Below are 22252 nucleotides of genomic sequence, written 5' to 3' on the forward strand. Positions count from 1 at the left end.
CCAATACAGGAGACATGGGTTTGAGCCCTGGTCCGGGAAGATCCCACATGCCCTGGAGCAGCTAAGCCCGTGCGCCACAGCTACTGAAGCCCACGCACCTAGAGCCCGCGCTCTGCAAGGAAGAGTAGCCCCCCACTCTCTGCAACTAGAGATAGCCTGCGCGCAGCAACGAAGACCCAGTGCAGCCAAAAATAAATAAATTTATAAAAAAAAAAATACAAGGAAATGACATGCCTCTCAGTAAATCATTTATTTGGGGCCCAATTTTGTCTTCAATATTTCTAGGGCGCTGCGTTTACCCCTCTCCCTCCTATCCCTCCCGTCACATCCTCCTGTCACTTTCAGAGCTCGCACCTGGAGACCCATCGACATGCCACTGGATTCGCCTCAAGTTTGGTCCTGCCTCTTCCCTTCGCATTCTCTCGCTGGGACTCACAAGAAGCGCGATGGCACTGGATTTAACCAGACAGCATGGACGAAAAGGAGCCCACGCCAGCTAAATCCACTAACCACCCTCCAATAAGCGGGGAGGGGCGGCCCAATGCGCGGCTTAATGCCCCTGGCCTTTCCGATTGGTTGCTGCGACACGACGTGGTCTGTGATTGGCCACGGGGACTGCCGCAGGGCCCCCGGAGAGAAAGGGTGGGATCCCTGCGCCTTAAGAGCCCGCTTTTCTAGACAAATAAAGGTCATAGCCGCAGTGTCTGCGGGCGGAGCTAACTTTATCGGGATTCATGCTGTCGCGGGAACACCGACGGTGGAGCCCCACGTAGCAAGAAGATGACCCGAAGTTGCTCGGCAGTGGGCTGCAGCACCCGGGATACCGTGCTGAGCCGGGAGCGCGGCCTCTCCTTCCACCAGTGCGTGAGAACAACCTCCGCGCTAATTCCCAGCACGGCCAGGCGGGAGGCAGGGCAGGGTGGGGCGGGGCGCGTGGGGCGCCATGCCGTCGGCGTGGCGTGGCGTGACGTGCGTAGCGTGGGGGCGGGGGAGGGAATTGGGCAACTGAGGGCTAATGCTCTTCCTCGTCCTCCTGCTCAGTGTTTGCTTCCGAAGTGCTTGCTTTCTCCGTTAGCTTTTAGCAGGGGTTACTCGAAAGGAGTCTTGCTTCCTTTCGGGAGACCGGAAGGGGAGGCAGTTTAGAAGAACTGTTGAAGGCGTGCGCTTTCATTAGAGTGTGTGGCTTGCTCAGGAACATGAGTACAGATCAGTTTGTTATGGAACTGAACTGGAGTCCCCTTTCCCACCGCGCAGGAAAGCCACTTTACTGACTCCAGGTTGTAGTGAAGGAAAGTCCAGTGTTGATTGCAGGGTGCCAAGCAAGGAGAATGGGCAGCCGGTGCTGAAAAGTCTTGAACTCCCTGATGGCTTTTAGGACTTTTAAAAGCAACATTTGGGGTGAGGGCTGCAGGGATTTGGGGTGAGGGCTGCAGGGTGCATGACATTATTCTGATTGAATGGGGGGTGAGGAACAGTCTGGTGTTTAGAGAATGTGAATCATCGACCTTATGGTTCCAGCCAGTCTGAGGTCTAAGTACTTGTGGTCAGCAGGTAGTCACCATCCTCCACCAGGGTGGGGGGTTAGTTTTTGCAGAACTACCCAAAGATATGCCATCAGATTATTTTGTATATCCCTTGAGGAGGAACTAGGACTCTATTTATCACTGAACTGTTGTTCAGGCTATCTGGCTTAACTGCTTCCCCCCTACCCCCTACCCATTCCCTAACTCCCCTAACTTCCCTAATTAGTCATTGCTTGGGTCCGCTCTTTGGAACTCAGGGAAGGCCTAGGAGACTGAAGTTTTTTGGGTTTTGTTTGTTTGTTTTTTTGACACGAAATGGGAGACAGAGGGCTTTTGTACCCAGGAGGGCCCTGAAGGGACCTGGTCAGTTTCAGATTTTCACCAGTACTGTCATTACCAGTTGTTCAGTATCATTAGCCCAGCTCTGCAAGCCTGGTCCAACTCTGGCTGTAACTGGTTATGCAAGGAAATTATATTTGGCACAAGAGTGGGGCTTATTTTCAGACCGATCTAATTTGAACCCACATCTGTGGTCCAGTCTAGTAAAGGTCATTGAGATCAATGAGAAGTGGAAAAGTGTGTAGAATAGCTACTCACAGACAAAAAGAAATGTACAGCGTTTTTTTAAAGTGGTAGCCTATTAAGGCAATATGAGGGGTAGAGAGTCAAACCCCTGACAAAGGACTTTTATGAAAAAATCAAAAAGAGCTGTGTGGGACAAGTGGTATTTGAGTTGGACCTTGAACCTTACCTAGATTGGAGAGTGGGGCTGAAGGAAGATAGCATTTAAATAGGAATAACATGGAAAAAATATAAAGGGATGGAAAGTGAAGATGTAATGTAGAAGAGTGGGAAAAGTAGCTTGGAGACAAATTATCTAAAAAAATTTAACATGTCAAGTTAAGGAGTTTCAACTATATATGGTAGGCCTTTTGTAGTATTGCTTAGTTTAAGTAGGGCTGCTTCCTCCACCTAAGCTGTTATAATTGTATCCTTTCTTCTCTGGGATTTGTTTCCATCAATTAGTTCCTGTCCTCTTTTTATTGTAAATTGCTCTACTGATTACTTGCCTAAAAACACTGAACATGTTCACATTACTTCCACTTTTAAACACAGACACACAGACTCTTGAACCTTTGTGCACCTCTACACTACCCTCCCCTTCCATTTATAACCAAGTTCCTCAAAACAGAAGCATACACCTATTTCCCTAAGTCCTGTTGCCTGTTCACCCTACTGTAGCCAGACGTCTGTCACCACTGTAATGAAACAGCACTAACTGAGGGTCATTGGTAACGCTACCAAATCTAAATAAGCACTTGTAAATCTTTCTCTTGACCTCTTTTAACTTTCGGTCGTATCGACCAGTCCTTGAAACTTTCATCTCCCATAGCTGTACTGACACTCTCTCCCTCGTTCTCTCCCTTTTCTTTAATTTCTTTCTCAACTTTTTGTTCCCTGTTTTTCCTGTGCCTTTTTACTAGTTTCTTTAAATAGGGAAGAACTGGCTTATTGCTTTTATTTGTTTTATATGTTGAGAACCACAGTAAGACCTGCTTAATTTAAAAAAAAAAAGTGATGCATTTATTACAGTAGTCTGCTCTGATTCTTCCAGCCTGATTTCTTCCCCATTCATTCCATTTTCTAGATTTCTGGAAATTATTTTCCTAAAAATGCAAATTTTATCATGCTGTTTCCCTGAAGTAAGGATTTTAATCCCTTGGGCTCTTCAGTGCCTACAAGGTAGAGTCCAAGCTCCTCTGTGAATCCTTTCCTCATACACCTCTCTTCCAATCTGAAATATATTTCTATTATTTTATAATACATATGTGCGGAATTAAACACACGGAATCGTTTGTCTTCCTGACACCTAGGAAGTTGTAAGGAAGGCAGGAAAGAATAGAGACAAGAAAAGGAGTTAGAATACTGTGGTGTTAGTCCTGGTGACAAAGTAATATTGATCTGAAGTAAGGGCTCAGCAAAATGGTAATCTGGGAAGGAGAGAATTAGTCAACTTGCTGTTGCCTGAAGCCTCCATCTTCAAGTTATGTGATCCTGGAGCTCTTTCCATAAAAAACAAAATAAAACAAAAACAAACAAAAAACCTGAATACGTGCCTCTGATACATGGATAGTGATTTATAATAATTTATAAGTTTATATATGAAGTGATATACTAATATTTATTATGAAACACAAAAATTAGAAGATGGGGCAAAGAGTTATAAAAATGAATTCTAATAATTTCTTCAACTCTCAATAGATGAGTGTAGACTTCTGTGGTGGCCATTGACCTGAAGGATGGATCCAAAGCTTATAATAAGGCATACAAGACCTTTTGTGATCTGACCTCTGGCTACCTCCCATCTATAACTACTCCCAGCTACCTCTGCACTCTCCTTTCAAGCCTCCAAATTAATTTACTTTTCCAAGCTTTATCAGCCAGAAGGTTCCAAGTAATCATTTTATATCTCTGTGTCTTTTGCATCTGCTTGGAGTGGCCACTCTGCATGGCAAACTCCTATTGACCCTTCAGCTCTAGCTCAGATATTATGTCCTCTGAAGCCTTTCCCAGCATCCCCAGCACCATCACCAGAGTCGTGAAAGAGGTTGTAAGGACATAAGCAAGGCGCTGTGGTTGAAAAGCCTGAATCAAAATGACTCACAGGTGTGGAAACTGTTGCTATGAGAATATTGGTGCTCTGTCAAACACATAAATGGCTAAATACATAGTGGGACTGGCAAGTTAAAATTTAAAGTGACCCTTTGATTCATTCCCTTTTTGTAGGTGTAAAGTAAGATTAAGAAATTCAATTTATTTCATAACCAAGGAATTTATGCATGACCATCTGGAAGAGTTTTTGCCTTAATTGTTGTAATGAATTGTATTTTTAAACTTTTATTTATACGTAACAGACACCTATTACCCATCACTAGGAATAAGCAGATGTTAACATGTTTGCTTTTGTTCTGTTTAGAAGAGACTTAAGTTATAGGTATAGTTGAAGCCTTGCCCCTCAATCATTTCTCTCCCTCCCTAGATGTAACCACAGTAGAATTGGTTTTGTTAGCCACTTATCTGGAAAATAATGTGCAGGAAACAAGAAGTAGATCTCTGCTAATAGTATAAAAAAGGCATAGTCGACAGGAGGAAGAAAATGGATTCTGTATTACAGTGTAAGCCATTTCATTACTGTGTATATGAGACGGTGATGGGTTTGGGATTTTTCTTCTGCCAGAGGTGGCTTTAGACTAGGGAAACATGAATTCCAATTTTAATTGACTATTTACTGGTGGCTAAACTTGGCTGCTCCAGTCTTGGTTTCATCTTCAGTAAAAGGATAAAAAGCTGTCTTGCAGAGTTTCTTAAGACCCAAACTAAGTCTTTAAAATATATATATAGCACAAGGTAAATGCTTTAAAAGTGGTATCAATTGTTAATACCAATTTAATTTTGTCCATAACTCAAATTAGTCAGTCATGCTGGTTAGACTGCAGTATTTACCAACCCTTTTCATGTCTTTTTGCAGATTGGAAATATTTGTTTAATACTTTGGGGCACACCTGCAAAGCAGTTTGGGACTAGCTTGATGTAACTACTTCAAGGGCTCCAGGTGGCCCAGGCCCACCCCATGGGCTAAGGGGATTGATAACTGTACTCAGCAGGCATGCCAGTTGGGAAGCTTTGCATCAGAGAATCAGGCTGGTAATGGAACTTGGTGGACTAGCCAACTTTTTTTTTTATGTTTTTTTTTGCGGTACGCGGGCCTCTCACTGTTGTGGCCTCTCCCGTTGCGGAGCACAGGCTCCAGACGTGCAGGCTCAGCAGCCATGGCTCACGGGCCCAGCCGCTCCGCGGCACGTGGGATCCTCCCGGACCGGGGAACAAACCCGCATCCCCTGCATCGGCAGGTGGACTCTCAACCACTGCGCCACCAGGGAAGCCCGGACTAGCCAACTTTTGATGGTCCCTTGCATGGTTAGAGACTACGCCCAATCTAGAAATGTGGCCTCACAAACACGTGCCATCAGTTAAGGAAAGAGCCCAGTGAAAAGAGAAAAGTGTGCCTCATCTTTATTGGAAAAATAATTCCCTGTACATTCTCTCTTGATCAAGTAGCATCATCTTCCTGGAACAATAAAATAAAAAGTCCCAAAAGTGGAATTAGTTGTTCCTAAGAAAGAACAAACCTTGGATAGTACTTTACCATTTACAAAGTGCTTTTGAATGCATCTGTATCCTCAGGTACTCTTACTATAGCCCTGGAGGAGGCTGACAGATTGAGAGATGTATCTAATACTACATGGCTAGTAAAAGGGAATTGAGACTTAGAGGTTTACCAATTCAGTGTTCTTTCTCAAGGTGATTGAGAGAGTATCTCAGAATTAAGTTTTATCATACTGTTATCATTTCCCTAACAAGTAGCTAAGGAAATTAAAATTTTCACCAGTTTCAGTTCTAACAACTATGTGTTTTAAAGCCTGAGTTAAAATATGTAAAAGTCATAGGCTACCTATAGATCTATCTCCAAAATAAATCAAAGAAGAGGGTGCAGGGAATTCCTGGTGGTCCAGTGATTAGGACTCTGTGCTTTCACTGCTGAGGGCCTGGGTTCAGTCCCCGGTTGGGGAACTAACATCCCACAAGCCACGCAGCGTGGCCCAAAAAAAGGAAGGAGAAGAGGGGACAGAAAAAGTAGTTCTGTGATTTTCATTATATTACTTTCACATTTTTTTTCCTCACCCATTGCTGAATGTAATCATTTGGCTGGGATTGACAAGTAGAGAAATAGAAGATAATTTTTATGTTCAAGGCTAGGAAAAGTGATCCTTTCGAAACAAAATAGGAAAATTGAGTATAGGAAATGTACTTGTTTCCTACTGCTTAGTAACAAATTTCCTCAAAATTCTGTGGAAGCATCTATTTTCTTACATAATTTCTGAGGGTCAGGAATTGAGGAGTGGATAAGGTGGGTGTTACGGAGTATCTCATAAGATTGCAGTCAAAATGTTAGCCAAGACTGCAGTCATTTGAAGCCTTGACGGAGGCTGAAGGATCTACTTTCAGAAAGGCTCCCTCACATGGCCTTTGGCTGGAGAACTCAAATTTCTTGCCAAGTGGACTCTCCATAGGGCTCCTTATGACATGGCAGGTAACTTCCCCCAGAGAAAAACCATTCAACAGAGAGAGCAAGGACAGATCCTCAGTGCTTTTTATGATCTTGTTTAATGCCCACTATCACGTCTGCTTTTTTATATTCCTTAGAAGCAAATTACTAACCCCAGCCCACCCTCAATGGGAGGGGAATTCAGTACTCCTCCCTTGAAAGAAGGAGTACTGAAGAATTTGTGGACATCATTTAAAATTGGCACAGGGCTTCCCTGGTGGCGCAGTGGTTAAGAATCCACCTGCCAGTGCAGGGGACGTGGGTTTGAGCCCTGGGCCGGGAAAATTCCACATGCCACGGAACAACTAAGCCCGTGTGCCACAACTTCTGAGCCTGCGCTCTAGAGCCCACGAGCCACAACTACTGAGCCCACGTGCCACAACTACTGAAGCCCGCGCACCTAGAGCCTGTGCTCCACAACAAGAGAAGCCACTGCAATGAAAAGTCCGCACCCTGCCACAAAGAGTAGCCCCCACTCACCGCAACTGGAGAAAGCCTGCGCACAGAAACAAAGACCCCCGCTCACTGCAACTAGAGAAAGCCCGCGCGCAGAAACAAAGACCCCCGCTCACCACAACTAGAGAAAGCCCGCACGCAGAAACAAAGACCCCATGCAGCCAAAAATAAATAAATTAATTAATTTTTAAAAATTGACACAGGAAAGGAAAGACATATTAAAGTTGAGCAGATTCTGTTAAGTGTAGGCTGTGAAGATAGAATGTGCAGGATGTTTAATAGGAGAATTGTCTACATACAAATTGAAACAGATGAGACCACTTAGATATTGAGCTTTTGGATTTAAATTTATTTTATTTCAGTAAATTTAAAAAAGCACGCGAGCTTTCTCTAGTTGCGGCGAGCGGGTCTACTTTTCGTTGCAGTGCTTGGGCTTCTCGTTGCAGAGCATGGCCTCTAGGCGTGCGCGGGCTCAGTAGTTGTGGCTCGCGGGCTTAGTTGCTCCACGGCATGTGGGATCTTCCTGGACCAGGGCTTGAAACTGTGTATCCCGCATTGGCAGGCAGATTCTTAACCACTGTGCCACCAGGGAAGCCCAAGCTTTTGGATTTAAAAAGTCAAAGAACTTTGAAAAATGAAATCAGATCAAGTGAATTAAACTTTAATTAACTGGACTTTATGTAAAGCAGTTAAATAATAAATCGGTTTATATGATAAATACTACTGTAGTATTACTATATTTTCATGTTAATGGAATTTTAATATGATTGCTGTAGATTTCCAACTGATACCATTCAGCGCTCAAAATGGATCAGGGCTGTTAATCGTATGGACCCCAGAAGCAAAAAGATTTGGATTCCAGGACCAGGTGCTATGCTATGTTCCAAACACTTTCAAGAAAGTGACTTTGAGTCATATGGCATAAGAAGAAAGCTGAAAAAAGGAGCTGTGCCTTCTGTTTCTCTATACAAGGTATTTAAATCTAGGTGTAAACAAAATTAAATTTTACAGAGCCTTTAAAAATCAAGACAGCTCACATTATAGCTAGATTTTACAGAGATAAACACAAAACCAAAAACCAGGTCTTAAAATAAATCCTATAATACACTTTAAATGCCTAGAAAATTAGTTTTTGGGTTTTTTAAAAATATATATGTAATATTAGTAATTGTGCTTTGGAGCTTTTTAAAAAATAAAAATAAAGTGTATACGGGACTTCCCTGTCGGTCCGGTTGTTAAGACTCTGCGCTTCCAATGCAGTGGGCGCGGGTTCCATCCCTGGTCGGGGAACTAAGATTCTGCATGCCATGTGGTGCAGCCAAAAAAATAAATAAATAAAATGTATAAATGCAAACCATATGTCTAGATATACATAAAGGTTACTAAACTGATCACAAAAATCAACTAGTAGATATAAACAGCTTTAGAATGCAGGTTTTTGTTTAAGTATGAGACAGTTTTCACAATACTTTGAAATTATCTACCCCCTCCTTTTTTTTGGCTCTCCCCAAAAATGTTATTGATCTTGACCAAAAACATACCTAATTGTTAGCATTGATGTAGAAAGAGGTATACGGAAAATAGAAGACTTTCTATGAGTCAGTCATCAGTATTGGTGTTACAGTCATGTTTCTTTTGATTGCTTTTATTTTATCCCAGTCACCAGTATTGGTGTTACATTCTTACGTTTCTTTTTTTTTTTTTTTTTTTTTTTTGCGGTACGCGGGCCTCTCACTGTTGTGGCCTCTCCCCTTGCGGAGCACAGGCTCCGGGCGCGCAGGCTCAGCGGCCATGGCTCACGGGCCCAGCTGCTCCGCGGCATGTGGGATCTTCCCGGACTGGGGCACGAACCCGTGTCCCCTGCATCGGCAGGCGGACTCTCAACCACTGCGCCACCAGGGAAGCCCCTTACGTTTCTTTTGATTATTTTTATTTTATCCTTTTACCCCTTAGCCACGTGCTCATATATGATTCAATCACTGTCTGCAGTCTGCAAATAGTCATCCAACTGTTCTATCCTTACTCTACCCTCACCTTCCTCTTATTCATTGGAGTCTCCTTCTTTCGGTATTGTTTTGTCTTATTCCCTCTTTCAGAAGAATATGGTTGGTGTCAAATCCAAACTCATAAGTTTGAAGAGCTTTCTATTAATTGATTTGTGCATCTCTAACTGCCCTGAATTCTCTTTTTGAACCACATGTACTTACCCATTGTATATATGATAAATTGACTTGCTTGTATGCTTTCGTTTAAAATCAGTAATAGTTAACAATTTATCGGGACCTACAGTGGTCCAGGCATTGCACTAGGCGATTTACATAAAGTATCTTATTGTATCCTTAAAACAACTCTGTATTATTATCCACATTTTATAAGTGAGAAGCTAAAGGATTATATGTTAAGTCACAGCTAACAAGTGAGGGGAGCCAGGAGTCTTAATTCCAAAGCCCATGCTCTGTCCTGTGCCTTCCTGTTTGTGCAAATAACTTCCCTGTCCCCTTCACTAAACCATATTATTACTCCTTCAAAGAACAACTCAAAACTCCTGTGAAACCTTCCCAAATTACCACCACCTTTCTCTAGTTACTTTAATCATTTCAGAAACTTTCAGCATCATGTTACTATTTCTGTATAGAAGCCAAAAAAAACAAAAACAAAAACAAAAAAACCCAAAACTTGTTTACATTATCCTAGAGATCATATATTTTAAAAAGTCAGAGATTATGACCTTTTCTTTCATAACTAACTCTCCACAGCAACCAGGTGAGTGCTTTGTATTCAGTGGTATTTTTATAGATAATCATTGTGTGATAATTTCTAAAATAAACTTCACTTTATATTTGTGTCATAGGTTCTCCAAGGTGTACACCTTAAAGGTAAAGCAAGACAGAAGATCCTAAAACAGCCACTTCCTGATAATTCTCAAGAGGTTGCTACTGAGGACCATAACTACAGTCTAAAGAGACCTCTCACAATAGGAGCAGAGAAACTGGCTGAGGTGCAACAGATGCTACAAGTGTCCAAAAAAAGACTTGCTTCTGCAAAAAACTACAGGATGATCAAGAAGAGAAAGGGCTTACGATTAATTGATGCACTTGTAGAAGAGAAGCTACTTTCAGAGGAAACAGAGTGTCTGCTACGAGCACAATTTTCCGGTATGTTCCCTAATGACCTGTAATACTTACAGTGTAGCTCTTAATTTTTCTGAAATATCATTACATATTTATTTTGTGTTGCCAATGGAAATATGCTTTTAGCTGAGAAGTGAAAAGTCTCTAGCATAAGCAAGAAGAATGAAAAATAATCACCAAAATCCTTTTATGATTTTACAATTTTAAAAGTAATATGTTTATTACAGGAGAAGCAAAGAAATGTATAAATAATAAAAATAACACATAATCCTACTACCCAGAAATGAGATCATATGGTTTATACCATATATTGTACTTTTCACTTAAAAAAAATTTTTTTTAATTAATTAATTATTTATTTATTTATTTATTTTTTTGGGCTGCTTCGGGTCTTAGTTGCAGCACATGGGCTCTTCGTTGCAGCACTCAGGCTTCTCTAGTTGTGGCATGTGGGCTCTCTAATTGTGGTGCGTGGGCTTAGTTGCCCTGTGGCATGTGGGATCTTAGTTCCCCAACCAGGGATCAAACTGGCATCCCCTGCATTGAAGGATGGATTCTTAACCACTGGACCACCAGGGAAGTCCCTACTTTTCACTTTTTATAATCACACACTTGTCACTGCAAATTCTTTGTGAACAGTTTTAACTGATAGATAATTTATCACTAAAGTCTTTTTTTGTAGTGAGCTGAACTAGATAATTTGCAAAATCCCTTTGAGTTTGAAAATTGTGTTAAGTCTCCAAATTTTTTTCTAAAATACTCTATAGAGTATATATATATGTTCATTGAAAGACTACCTAGTCTTTGTGAACCAGGATATTTGAAGAGGGGCAAAGTAAGAATTGCCAACTTATTCTTTGATGAAAGCAGCAGAGATTTTGGATTTGCATTCTGGTAAAAGAAGCATGTCCTTTTCTAGACAAGAGTAGGTATCTCCAATGGAAGAGAGTATTTTGTGTTTTTCCAAGAGGGGAATATAGGTTATAAATAGGGGTCTGCACCAGGAACAGAGGATTTTTTTTTTCTCTCAATGGTAGGGAAGATTGTTCATTCTGAATAGTTCCCTATCCCCCAAAATATTTCTTGTGTCTATTTTTCACTCTCAGATAAATGATACCCATTATCCATTTATTTCATTTTCTTCCCTGTTCCTCTAAAAATCTCCACTCAGGCTGCCAGTGAATAGTAAAACATAACGACTCAAGTTGACACATTTTTCGTCCCTCTTTCTCGTGAAATGATCCAAGATGAACAGGATAAATTGGTTAACAGTCTCTAAGATTGGATAGTAACCTCTGAACAAACTCAGTTAAAATGTAACTATTTGAATTTTGGTGCCTATCATATTTTATATCCAAATGCTATGGTCTGTGCCTGAAAATGTTACTGTACACATTTTTCATCACAAAGAATAAATTTATTTTAACAGATTTTAAGTGGGAGTTGTATAACTGGAGAGAAACAGCTGAGTACTCCACAGAAATGAAGCAATTTGCATGTACACTCTACTTGTGCAGTAGCAAAGTCTATGATTATGTAAGAAAGATTCTTAAACTGCCTCATTCTTCTATCCTCAGAACGTAAGTGAATTACTTTTTAGATATTAAATAAAATAAACATTTTGTTCTTTCACTGCAGTTTATACATTAATGCTATTAGTATTCATACTCTCCTTTTGTCCACTTTCTCTTTTTAAAAACTTCTAGGTGGTATTTACATATTATCACAGTCGATATTTCACCCACAGAATGAAGACATATAGGCTGACAAATTTTTTTGCATCTTTCAGATGGTAGAGACACTCTGGGTGGTAAAATCTAAATCTTGAAATATGGGAATTTCTCAGGCCCTTCAGTAGTTTTAATATGTGACTAATCTAGAAAACCGAGAACAATTGATTGGTATCTAGATTGATACCATTGGTTTGAGGCAAAGATCAAAAATCTGAATTTTTCCTAAGCAATGTAGTTGGTGCCAATGCAGGCTGTCCAGAGACCAGATTATAAAAAATAATTTTTTAGAATTTGTGGTCAAAATACATAGCTATATTTATATTCTCTCAGTGGGAAGCAAATAACAGCGACTTTATAGTAATGCCTTATAAATTTAATACTCAGTATTTACTGTTTTTTTCATCACGGGTTTTACAGTTTCTTTTATTTTTATTTATTTACTTATTTGACTTAAATGACAGAAATGCATTATTGCCTCACAGTTCTGGAAGTTAGAAGTCCAAAATCAAGGTGCTGGCAGGGTTAGTTCCTTCTGAGGGCTGTGAAGTAAGGGTCTGTTCCAGGCCTTTCTCCTTGGCTTGTAGATGGTGGTCTTCCCCCTGTGTTTCTTCACATCGTCTTCCATTATCCATGTGTGTTTCTGTGTCCAGATTTCCTCTTTTTATGAGGACACAAGTCATGTTGGATTAGGGTGTGCCCGAATGACCTCATTTTAACTTGATTACCTCTGTAAAGACCCTATCTCCAAATAAGATCACACTCTGAGGTACTGGAGATTAGGACTATGATATATCTTTTTTGAGGGACACAAGTCAACCCATACCAGTCACTTTCCTGCTGCCTAAGCCTCCCATTACCCATAGACTTCTTCCTGTGTCTCACTGAGCTTCTGTGATGTGATGTGGCTCCTGCTGGACTGTGCGGCTCATCTCCTGCGTCTCTCCCTGCCCTCTTAGATTCCGTGTTCCTATTGTAAGGCATTTCTTGCTGCTTCCTTACCTTCGAGACTTACTAGTCCATCTGCCTGTAATGCCCATTCTCCCTGTTAGTCCTGGAGACTGGTCCTCACCCTTCAGGCTCAGATTAGATATCACATCCTTTCTGAAGCCTGGCCTGCCATTTTTCCGATTCTGGACTAGGTACCCTCTTGCACACACAATGTGGAACTGAATCTTAGTACTTAACACTGTCTTCCCCACTAGACTGTGAGCTGCCCAAGTATGAGGTCTGTGTCTGGTTCTTTGTTACACCTCCTGCCCTGGAGGGGTGCCTGGAACACAGTGGTCTCTTGATAAATATTTGTGGAATGAAAGAATGCCTGGATGGTTGTTTAGGATTTTGAACAGATGTAAGGAAGAATTGCAGTGGACCTCAAATCGCTGTCTAAAGAGCAGCACTTCATTTAATCCACTGCTATTGGGGCAGAGGCCGCCCAGGAACGGCAGGAGCCTTCTCTCCTGGAAGGTGCTTCTTGGTTTCTTATTGCTTCAACTTTAAAACAGACTCATAGGGGCTCTGAGCTGGAGAAACTCCTAGAGATCATGTAGTCCAACCCCCTCATTTTAAAGAAGGGGGAAACTGAAGCTTGGTGGGAGGAAGGACCTTGATTATTATGAGGGTTTTTTTTTTCCCACGTGGGGGGAAACTTCTTTTAAATTGAGATGTAATTAACACATAACATTATGTTAGTTTCAGGTATACAATGTAATTATGTGTTTGATATTTGCATTTGATATTTGCATATATTGCAAAATGACCACCAAGATAAGTCTAGTTAATATCCATCATACACATAGTTAGAAATTTTTTGTGTCTGTGATGAGAACTTTTAAGATCTACTCTCTTAGCAACTTTCAGATATAGGTACAGTATTATCAACTATAGTCACCATGATGTACATCACATCCCCTTTAAAAAAAAAACATGAATGAGAATTTTCCTCCACACATACTATTAACATAATACTACTACTAACAAATTTAGAAATGAGAGAAAAAGGAGGAAAATTCATTAATTGTTCCTCTAGGTTACATTTAAACAATTACTATTAATATAGGGAATTTTCTTCCAGTCTTTTTTCTGTGCTTAGATTTACTAGTTTTTTACATAGTTATGATCTTGAATAGCTTCAGAATATCAGGTAGTCATACCCTACTTAACTTTGGCATTCTCCAACTATTGGACATTTATATTGTTTTTATTTTTTGGTTGTAACTGCTATATTGTATATTGAGATGAACATTTGTGTATAGGCTGATTCAGTCTCTTCCATATGTGATTTTACCATTTAGGCCAGATATTACACTTATTTATAAATGTCTACTTTCTGGTAAGCAGTAGACATTTTTATAGACACTATGTTGCTATCGCTTCCACACATTTTTTAGTCAAGTCCTCTCCTTTGCACTGGTTTTAAAGCATTAGTTACTGATTTTACACTATGGTTTATGTGAGACATTCCATACGACTTCTCATCTCCACCCCCCACCCCACCCCCCATGGTTTTTTTCATTTCTATAGTTCTGCATCAACTCCTGAATTAAGTCTTCTCTGGTAATTCCAGCTCACACTGATCTTTTTTCTCTTCATGTCATTTTTCACTTTGTAACCTTTGCTGTGTCATTATTTCGATTTACAATTTTAGTACTCAAAGGGTTGCTTATTTCTTTGGATGCTTTGTCTGAAACTAAGTTACCTTGTTTAATGTGATAGTAATACATGCTTAGTATAAAACATTGAAACAATATGTAAGTATATAAATACCAGAAAGTGAAAAATATTTATAATACTTCCATTCCCCTAATCCCACAAAATAACCACTGTTAGCAGTTTGGTATATATTCTCCCAGACTTAAAAAAAAAAACTATCCATCACCCAAATTTTGTTTTAATGGCCATCTATTATTCCAACTTATTAGAAATACCTAGATTTTATACTGAGAAATCTGAATGGTCAAAAATTTTTATTTGATAACATTTCCCTTCATTTCCCCTGTTTATATCTATTTTCAGCACATCTGTGCTTAAGTATTAGATCTCTAATCATATTGAATATTCATTTATTCAATAAACATTTATTGATCAGGAGCAGCCAGTGAGACAGGAGGAAAACCAGGAGATTGTGATGGCCTAGAAGCCAAGTGTAGCAAGTATTTCAAGGAGATAGTATTGCACTGTGTCAAATGCTGCTGGAGATCAAGTAAGATGAGGACAGTCAATTGACCATTGGATTTTGCAAGATGGAGATGTCAGTGATGACCTTGATAAAAGCAATTGCAGTGCAGTGATGGAGAGACAAGCCTGGCTGAAGTGGAATCAAGAGATACTGGAAGGCAAAGAAGCAAAGACAGTGATTATGGACTCTCTCAAGGAGTTTTGCTATGAAAGGAGAAGAGAAATGTGTCCGTAAGTGGAAGGAGCATAAATGGAGGGGAGGATATTTGATGAGATGGCAGATGCTGCACCTTGTTTGCCTGCTCATGGGAGTGATCTAGTGCAGATAAGAAAATCAGTGATGCACAACAGAAAGGATAACTGCAGGAGGGCAACATCCAACACTGCTGTGGAGGGAGGTCTGGCCTTAATTAGGAGTAGGGACAAATCATGCGTCGAAACAGGAAAGAGAGATACAGATGCAACAGGTTAACAGATTTGGTGGTAAGAAAATGAGTTTTTATCAAATTGCTTCTATTTTCTCAGTGGCATAAAGTTAATAGCTAAGAGTTGGGGAAGGAAGCATTAGAAGTTTGGGAGAAAGGAGAAAACATGAATAGTTGTTTTTTCCCTCCATGATAATGGAGAAACAACTGTATGGATGATAGACCAAGCCAGACTTACATTTTAAAAAACCCTTGATTCAGTTAGATAGGTACCTCACTCACTCATTTCTAACTACGATTTCTTCAGTTCTTAGCTACTATCAGTCACCTCTCTAATTTTCTCTGTACTGAAGTTGGATCCTTTTTCAATTCTCCCTTGAATTCTTCAGTTCTCCCTTGAATTCTCCCTTGAATTCAATTCTCCCTTTGAATTCTCCCAGAACCTTCCCACAGCTCTGCTTCTTATAATTCCAGAGCTTTGGGTCTTTAAGGTAGTTTGTTTTCACAACTCCTTTGAAATAATGTCTTAGCATCCTCAGCTTTCCTAATTATAATAGTGATACATTTAGTATGATCTTAGTAGATTTTTTCTGTTTCTAATTTAATTTTCTATTTTGGTATTCATTGCAGTTTAGTAAATTAGCTCCCTGTATAGGTGAGTTGATGTGAGAGCTTCAGAAATAACCAAGACAGTGGGAGGAGCTAATAGTCTTAAAGAAGAACACCCAGCTCAGCATTATGGCTCTTTAGCACAATATTTTTCCTAAGCAGAGCTTTAAGCTACCCAAGTGACTCCCTATAATTATTCCATAACTAAGCTAATGTTTAATTTAAAATATATTGATGAGTATGTCAGTTATAATTGGTATAAACTTTTGGAAGGACAATTTGGGAATGTGAATTATATTTAAATTGACTCACTCAATTATGTGCACCTGTGGCCCAAAAGTCTTTAAAAGTTGAGTTCATTTATTCTAATACATGCATAAGTAAATTTACCTCTGCATCCTACTCCTAGGAATTGCATAAATGACATAGATACGTATAAGTGTATGTGTGCCCACAAACACACATTGTGGTGCTCTTTGTATTGTTTAAAAATCAGAAACAACCTAAGTGTCCTTCAATACAGGTTGGTTCGATTATTTATGCTTTAGTTTTACTGTGTGTACACTTAAAATATTGCTGTAGGTCAGTAGTTAAGAACATGCAAAAGTATGTCTATAACATTACTATAGTAAAGAAAAATAGGTTCAGTATAATTTTTGAAAATTATATCTAGTTATGTATACATAAAGAGATCTAGTTATGTATACATAAAGAGATCTGGGAGAATGTCCCTGAAATATTAAGTGATTTTTAAAGAATATCTATTTATTTATTTATTGGAGTGTAGCTGATTTACAATGCTATATTGTTTCAGGTGTACAGGAAGGTGATTTAGGTATATATATATATATATTCTTTCTGGGATTCTTTTCCATTATCGGTTATTACAAGATATCGAATATAGTTCCCTGTGCTATACAATAGGCCCTTGTTGTTTCTCTATTTTATATATAGTGGTGTGTATCTGCTAGTCCCAAATTCCTACTTTATCCCTCCGGGACCCCCCGCCCCATGCCACCCCTTTGGTAACCATGCGTTTGTTTTCTATGTCTGTTAGTCTATTTTTGTTTTGTAAATAAGTTCATGTATTAACAGTGATTTTTTACTTTTTTGCACTTTTTTATATTCTTTCAGTTTTTTAAAAAATGGATGTGTCATTTTATACAATCAGAAAAAGTTTTTTTTTCATTTTGAGTGGGGGAAAAAAGTTGGTTTGAGAGAGAAATCAGTCACTTCCCTACAACACTAAAAACTTGGTTTGAGTGTTTCTACTCTCAGTTTTAAAAACTTAAAAAAAAAATCAACAAGTCCTCATATTTCTCTGCCTGAGAAACATCATTCTAGTAGTTGTGGACATTAAGATACCATTTAATTTTCATTTAAACAGCAAGCTCACCGGAACATAAGCTTTTTTAACCTATTTAAACTAGAACTTTTACCTTGAAGCATTAAGTAGTTTCATTAGATACTTACTGCACATGTAACACATTTAGCATCTTTAGTGTTCATTTGAGAATCCTACTGCAAAAGAATAAATTTTAAACAACTGATTAAAATTTGGTGACACACTTGAAAAGGCTTTTCAACGTACTAGTGGGCTGTAGCACCCTGGTGGAGAGCCACTATTCTGTTTTCTCATTGTCTTATTATTTTGCCCTGTTTTTAAATATAAACAACTGATTAATACTTTTGTCTCCTAAGTAGTCAGAGTATGTCTTTTGCATTCTGTAACTGTGTTTTTCAAATCTGTTAGTACATCTTGAAATCAATTTAGTGGGTCATAAGTGGCATTAAATTTTGTATATACATTTATATACACACGTATATTTGTACCTGGCATATAGTAAGGGTAAATTCTGTTCATGAAACTTCTTGGTTGCAGCAAAATATTTGGAAAGCCCTGTCCTGAAATACTTCTGGAAGTACATTAAAATTTCAATTAAATAGAGATGGCTGTCCAGGAAGAAACCTTGGCAGCCTGGAATATAGCCCCAGAATCAGAAATTCAACCTAAAAACAAAAAGTCATTTGAGTTATAAAAGTAAACTTCAGTGAAGATGAACACTTCAGTCTACCTCAGAATCCATTTAGTCTTTTTTTAGACAATTATTAAACTTGGCTACTTCCTTTCCTGATCTATAACAAATTAGAAAGTGTAAATTAGAACTGAGTGAAAAGAATTCTGTCTGTTAGTGACAGACACTAACAGAAATAGAAAAGAATAATCAGCAGTTTGGGAAGGTCAAAGAAATACTATGAAAGAACTCCTAAGATAAAGATAATAGTATAGGTACTTTGGATAGGAGCAAAGAGATGCAGACACTCTGTTGCCCCAAAGGGCATAATTCGAAGAGCAGTGAGAAAAAGCACTGAACAAGGGCCTCAGGAAAGCTGTTTTTCACATTTGTGCATGACTAGCACACAATATGGGCCAGGCAACGTAACCTCTCCCTCTTCCTCCCAGTTTGCTAATCTATAAAATGGGGTAGATGTACTAGCTGTTCTCAGCTTCCTTCCCCCTCAACAGTTTTCTCATCTCAGTGAATGTACAGGTAAGACTGGTTTATGATCTAAATTACAAACACATCAATGAGAACAAACTGGGTAATTGATTTTTATTAAGAAGTGAGTAAGAAGTTAAAAATTTTGTGGTATGTTTGCATCTTCAATTGCTATTCTGTGTTTCTAAGTTTCTCTATTATCTTACTATTTTATCATAACTATGAATATATGCTTGAAATGTTGATAGAATTTGGCTACTATACTTGGCTTTATTTCAACAGGGATTTGAGGCTACTTTAGTAGAAAATGCCATTTAAGGCATTTTCCCATTTTTAATTTCTTCATTTGTGTTTTATGTTTTTCATTTTTTACATTTTCTAGATGGCTGTCCAAATGCAAACCCGGTCCAGGTTTCAGCAGCAACGTTTTTTCTTTTCTTCAACGAAAAGTAGAGAATGGAGACCAGCTATATCAATATTGTTCACTGATAATAAAAGGTATATCTCTCAAGCAACAACTTCAATGGGACCCCAGCAGTCACCATTTGCTAGGGTTTATGGACTTTGGTCTTGGCAAACTTGATGCTGATGAAACGCCACTTGCCTCAGAAACTATTTTGCTCATGGCAGTGGGTATTTCTGGTCACTGGAGGACACCTCTTGGTTATTTTTTTGTAAACAGGGCGTCTGGATACCTGCAAGCTCAACTGCTTCGTCTGACGATTGGCAAACTGAGTGACATAGGGATCACAGTTCTAGCTGTCACGTCTGATGCTACAGCTCACAGTGTTCAGATGGCAAAAGCACTGGGGATACATCTTGATGGAGACAACATGAAGTGTACATTTCAGCATCCTTCATCTTCTAGTCAACAGATTGCATACTTCTTTGATTCTTGCCACTTGCTTAGATTAATACGAAATGCATTTCAGAATTTTCAGAGCATTCAGTTCATTAATGGCACAGCACACTGGCAGCACCTTGTGGAGGTAGCAGCGCTAGAGGAACAGGAATTATCAAATATGGAGAGAATCCCAAGAAAACTTGCAAATTTGAAGAACCACATACTGAAAATGAATTGTGCCGCCCAACTCTTCAGTGAGAGTGTGGCCAGCGCGTTAGAATGTTTGCTGTCATTAGGCCTGCCTCCTTTTCAAAACTGTATTGGTACCATCCAGTTCTTACGCTTAATTAACAATCTGTTTGACATTTTTAATAGTAGGAACTATTATGGAAAGGGACTTAAAGGACCTCTATTACCCGAAACTTTTAATAAAATCAACCATGTGTTAATTGAAGCCAAGACTATTTTTGTTACATTATCTGACACTAGCAATAATCAAATAATTAAAGGTAAGCGAAAACTGGGATTCCTGGGATTTTTGCTTAATGCTGAGAGCTTAAAATGGCTCTACCAAAATTATGTTTCCCCAAAAGTCATGCCTTTTCCATATCTTCTGACTTACAAATTCAGTCAAGATCATCTGGAGTTATTTCTAAAGATGCTTAGACAGGTATTGGTAACCAGTTCTAACCCTACCTGCATGGCATTCCAGAAAGCTTACCATAATTTGGAGACCAGATACAGATTACAAGATGAGGTTTTTCTAAGTGAAGTAAGCATCCTTGACATTTCAGTTGCTCGAAGGACGGACTTGGCCCTTTGGACAGTTCAGCGTCAGTATGGTATCAGCGTTATAAAGACTCTTTTTCGCAAAGAGGATATTTGCCAAGACTGGTCTGACTGTTCGCTAAGTGAGGCATTACTAGACCTGTCAGATCATAGGCAAAATCTTACCTGTTGTGCTGGTTATATTGCAAATAAGTTATCAGCTCTTTTAACATGTGAGGACTGCATCAGTGCACTATATGCATCAGATCTCAAATCCTCTAAAATTGGATCACTGTTATGTGTTAAAAAGGAAAATGGCTTGCATTTCCCTTCAGAAAGTTTGTGCCGAGTCATAGATATTTGTGAGCGAGTTGTAAGAACCCATTCAAGGATGGCAGTTTCTGAACTACTACTTCCTAAACAGAGGGAATTTTATCTTCAGCAAAAAATATTACATGAGCTTTCCGGGCATATGTATCTTTTTGTAGATTTAGATAAGCATCTCTTTGATGGAGAAGTGTGTGCCACCAATCACTTTGTAAAGCTACTAAAGGACATAATAACCTGTTTCTTAAAGATCAGAGCTAAAGGTGTAACCCAGTACCCTTTAAAACACCATTCGGAAAGAACTGAAACGAAAACTTTGTCAAGGAAACACTGGTCATCTTTACAGAATTACAAATGTTCAAGTTTTGCTGATACCAGTAAATACAGGCATTTGCTAAGGAACGATGGCTGTCCGTTCAAATGAAGGACCTAAAATATATTAAAAGTTTTATTAAAAATAATTGGTCAACATTTACTTTAAAATTCAACTTACTATATTTTACAAATTGACCATTCTGCAGAGTGGACAAGCTTGTGGTTCTGACTTAGGAATTTCTATCATGCATATTATCAAATCTGCTCGGACTTTGGTGGGGCTTGCAAGCATTTCAGAGTTACCCAAAATGTAGAAAGCAGTAAGTCAGTCAGTAGGAACAGACTAGCCAACAGGTGCTGTCTTTGAATTTACTGTTATACGACTAATTTGACTGAACATACTTCGAAAACAAGGGAGAATAATGACGAGGAGTCACCAAAACATTGACCCTTTTTATAAAGACTACATTCCCTAAAAGAGCTTTGGTTTTCAGCTCTTAAGAACGTTAACACTAAAAAAAAAAAAAAAAAGTTAATAGAATGCCTATCAAACCTTGAACATAATCTTTACTTACACATGAAAATTAAGATATGATTTGAAAATTAGGCTAAATTAAACATCAAACACCACAAAAATCCTTTTTGCTGGGGTACCCTAAAACAGAAATAATTATGCTTTATCAGGCAGAAGGTAAACACGAGCCATGAGATGATTCCTTGTGCTGCAACCAAGCTGGGAAATGTTGTCTGGGGAATACATAGAAGATGTAATTTTCACAGTCCATTGTCTCTGGACTTCAAAATACTACTTTCGAGTAATAAAATAGAGTGGATACTTACTTGACTCCTGTTGGAGGAGCCCAGTGCTCATCAGAGAATGAAAAGAAGCCCTTATTTCAACTTCTCTTAATGAAGAGGAAAATAAACATATTTTCAATGCTGAATAATGGCATTTCATAGCATGTGATTAATAAATTGGAAAAAGATGGTCAGCTGAGTCAATGAGAGTGAAAACATTTGTCTTAATAACATAAAGAGTTTTTTCAGAAATTTAGCTTAAATAACCCGAAGACGGAAACATACTAAGAACATTATTCTCCATTCTCTCGTACCCAGATCTGAAACGATAAATAGAAAAACATTTGTTTCACAAATGGGAGTGTTTTAATGGAAAAAGAAGAAACAAGCACATTTTTCACCTGTGTATGTAAAATATCTACCCTTATTGTCATTGAGTGAATGTTCACAAAGTACAGTTAATATGAAAACTTAAAGTTGT

At 38.9% G+C, this 22252-nt stretch overlaps 1 protein-coding gene across 1 annotated transcript; it reads left to right on the top strand.

The window, feature by feature from the left end:
- Positions 1–780: 780 nt before the first annotated feature.
- THAP9 (THAP domain containing 9) lies at positions 781–21082 on the top strand (the record flags this gene model as incomplete). The annotated part of the gene is made up of 5 exons (XM_079710563.1): positions 781–1070; positions 7923–8118; positions 9998–10301; positions 15250–15415; positions 19102–21082. The coding sequence occupies 5 exons, from the start codon at positions 781–783 to the stop codon at positions 21080–21082; spliced, it is 2937 nt and encodes a 978-aa protein (XP_079566689.1).
- Positions 21083–22252: the final 1170 nt, after the last annotated feature.

Source organism: Hyperoodon ampullatus (assembly GCF_949752795.1).
Source record: "Hyperoodon ampullatus genome assembly, chromosome: 1".
Taxonomy (NCBI): Eukaryota; Metazoa; Chordata; class Mammalia; order Artiodactyla; family Ziphiidae; genus Hyperoodon; species Hyperoodon ampullatus.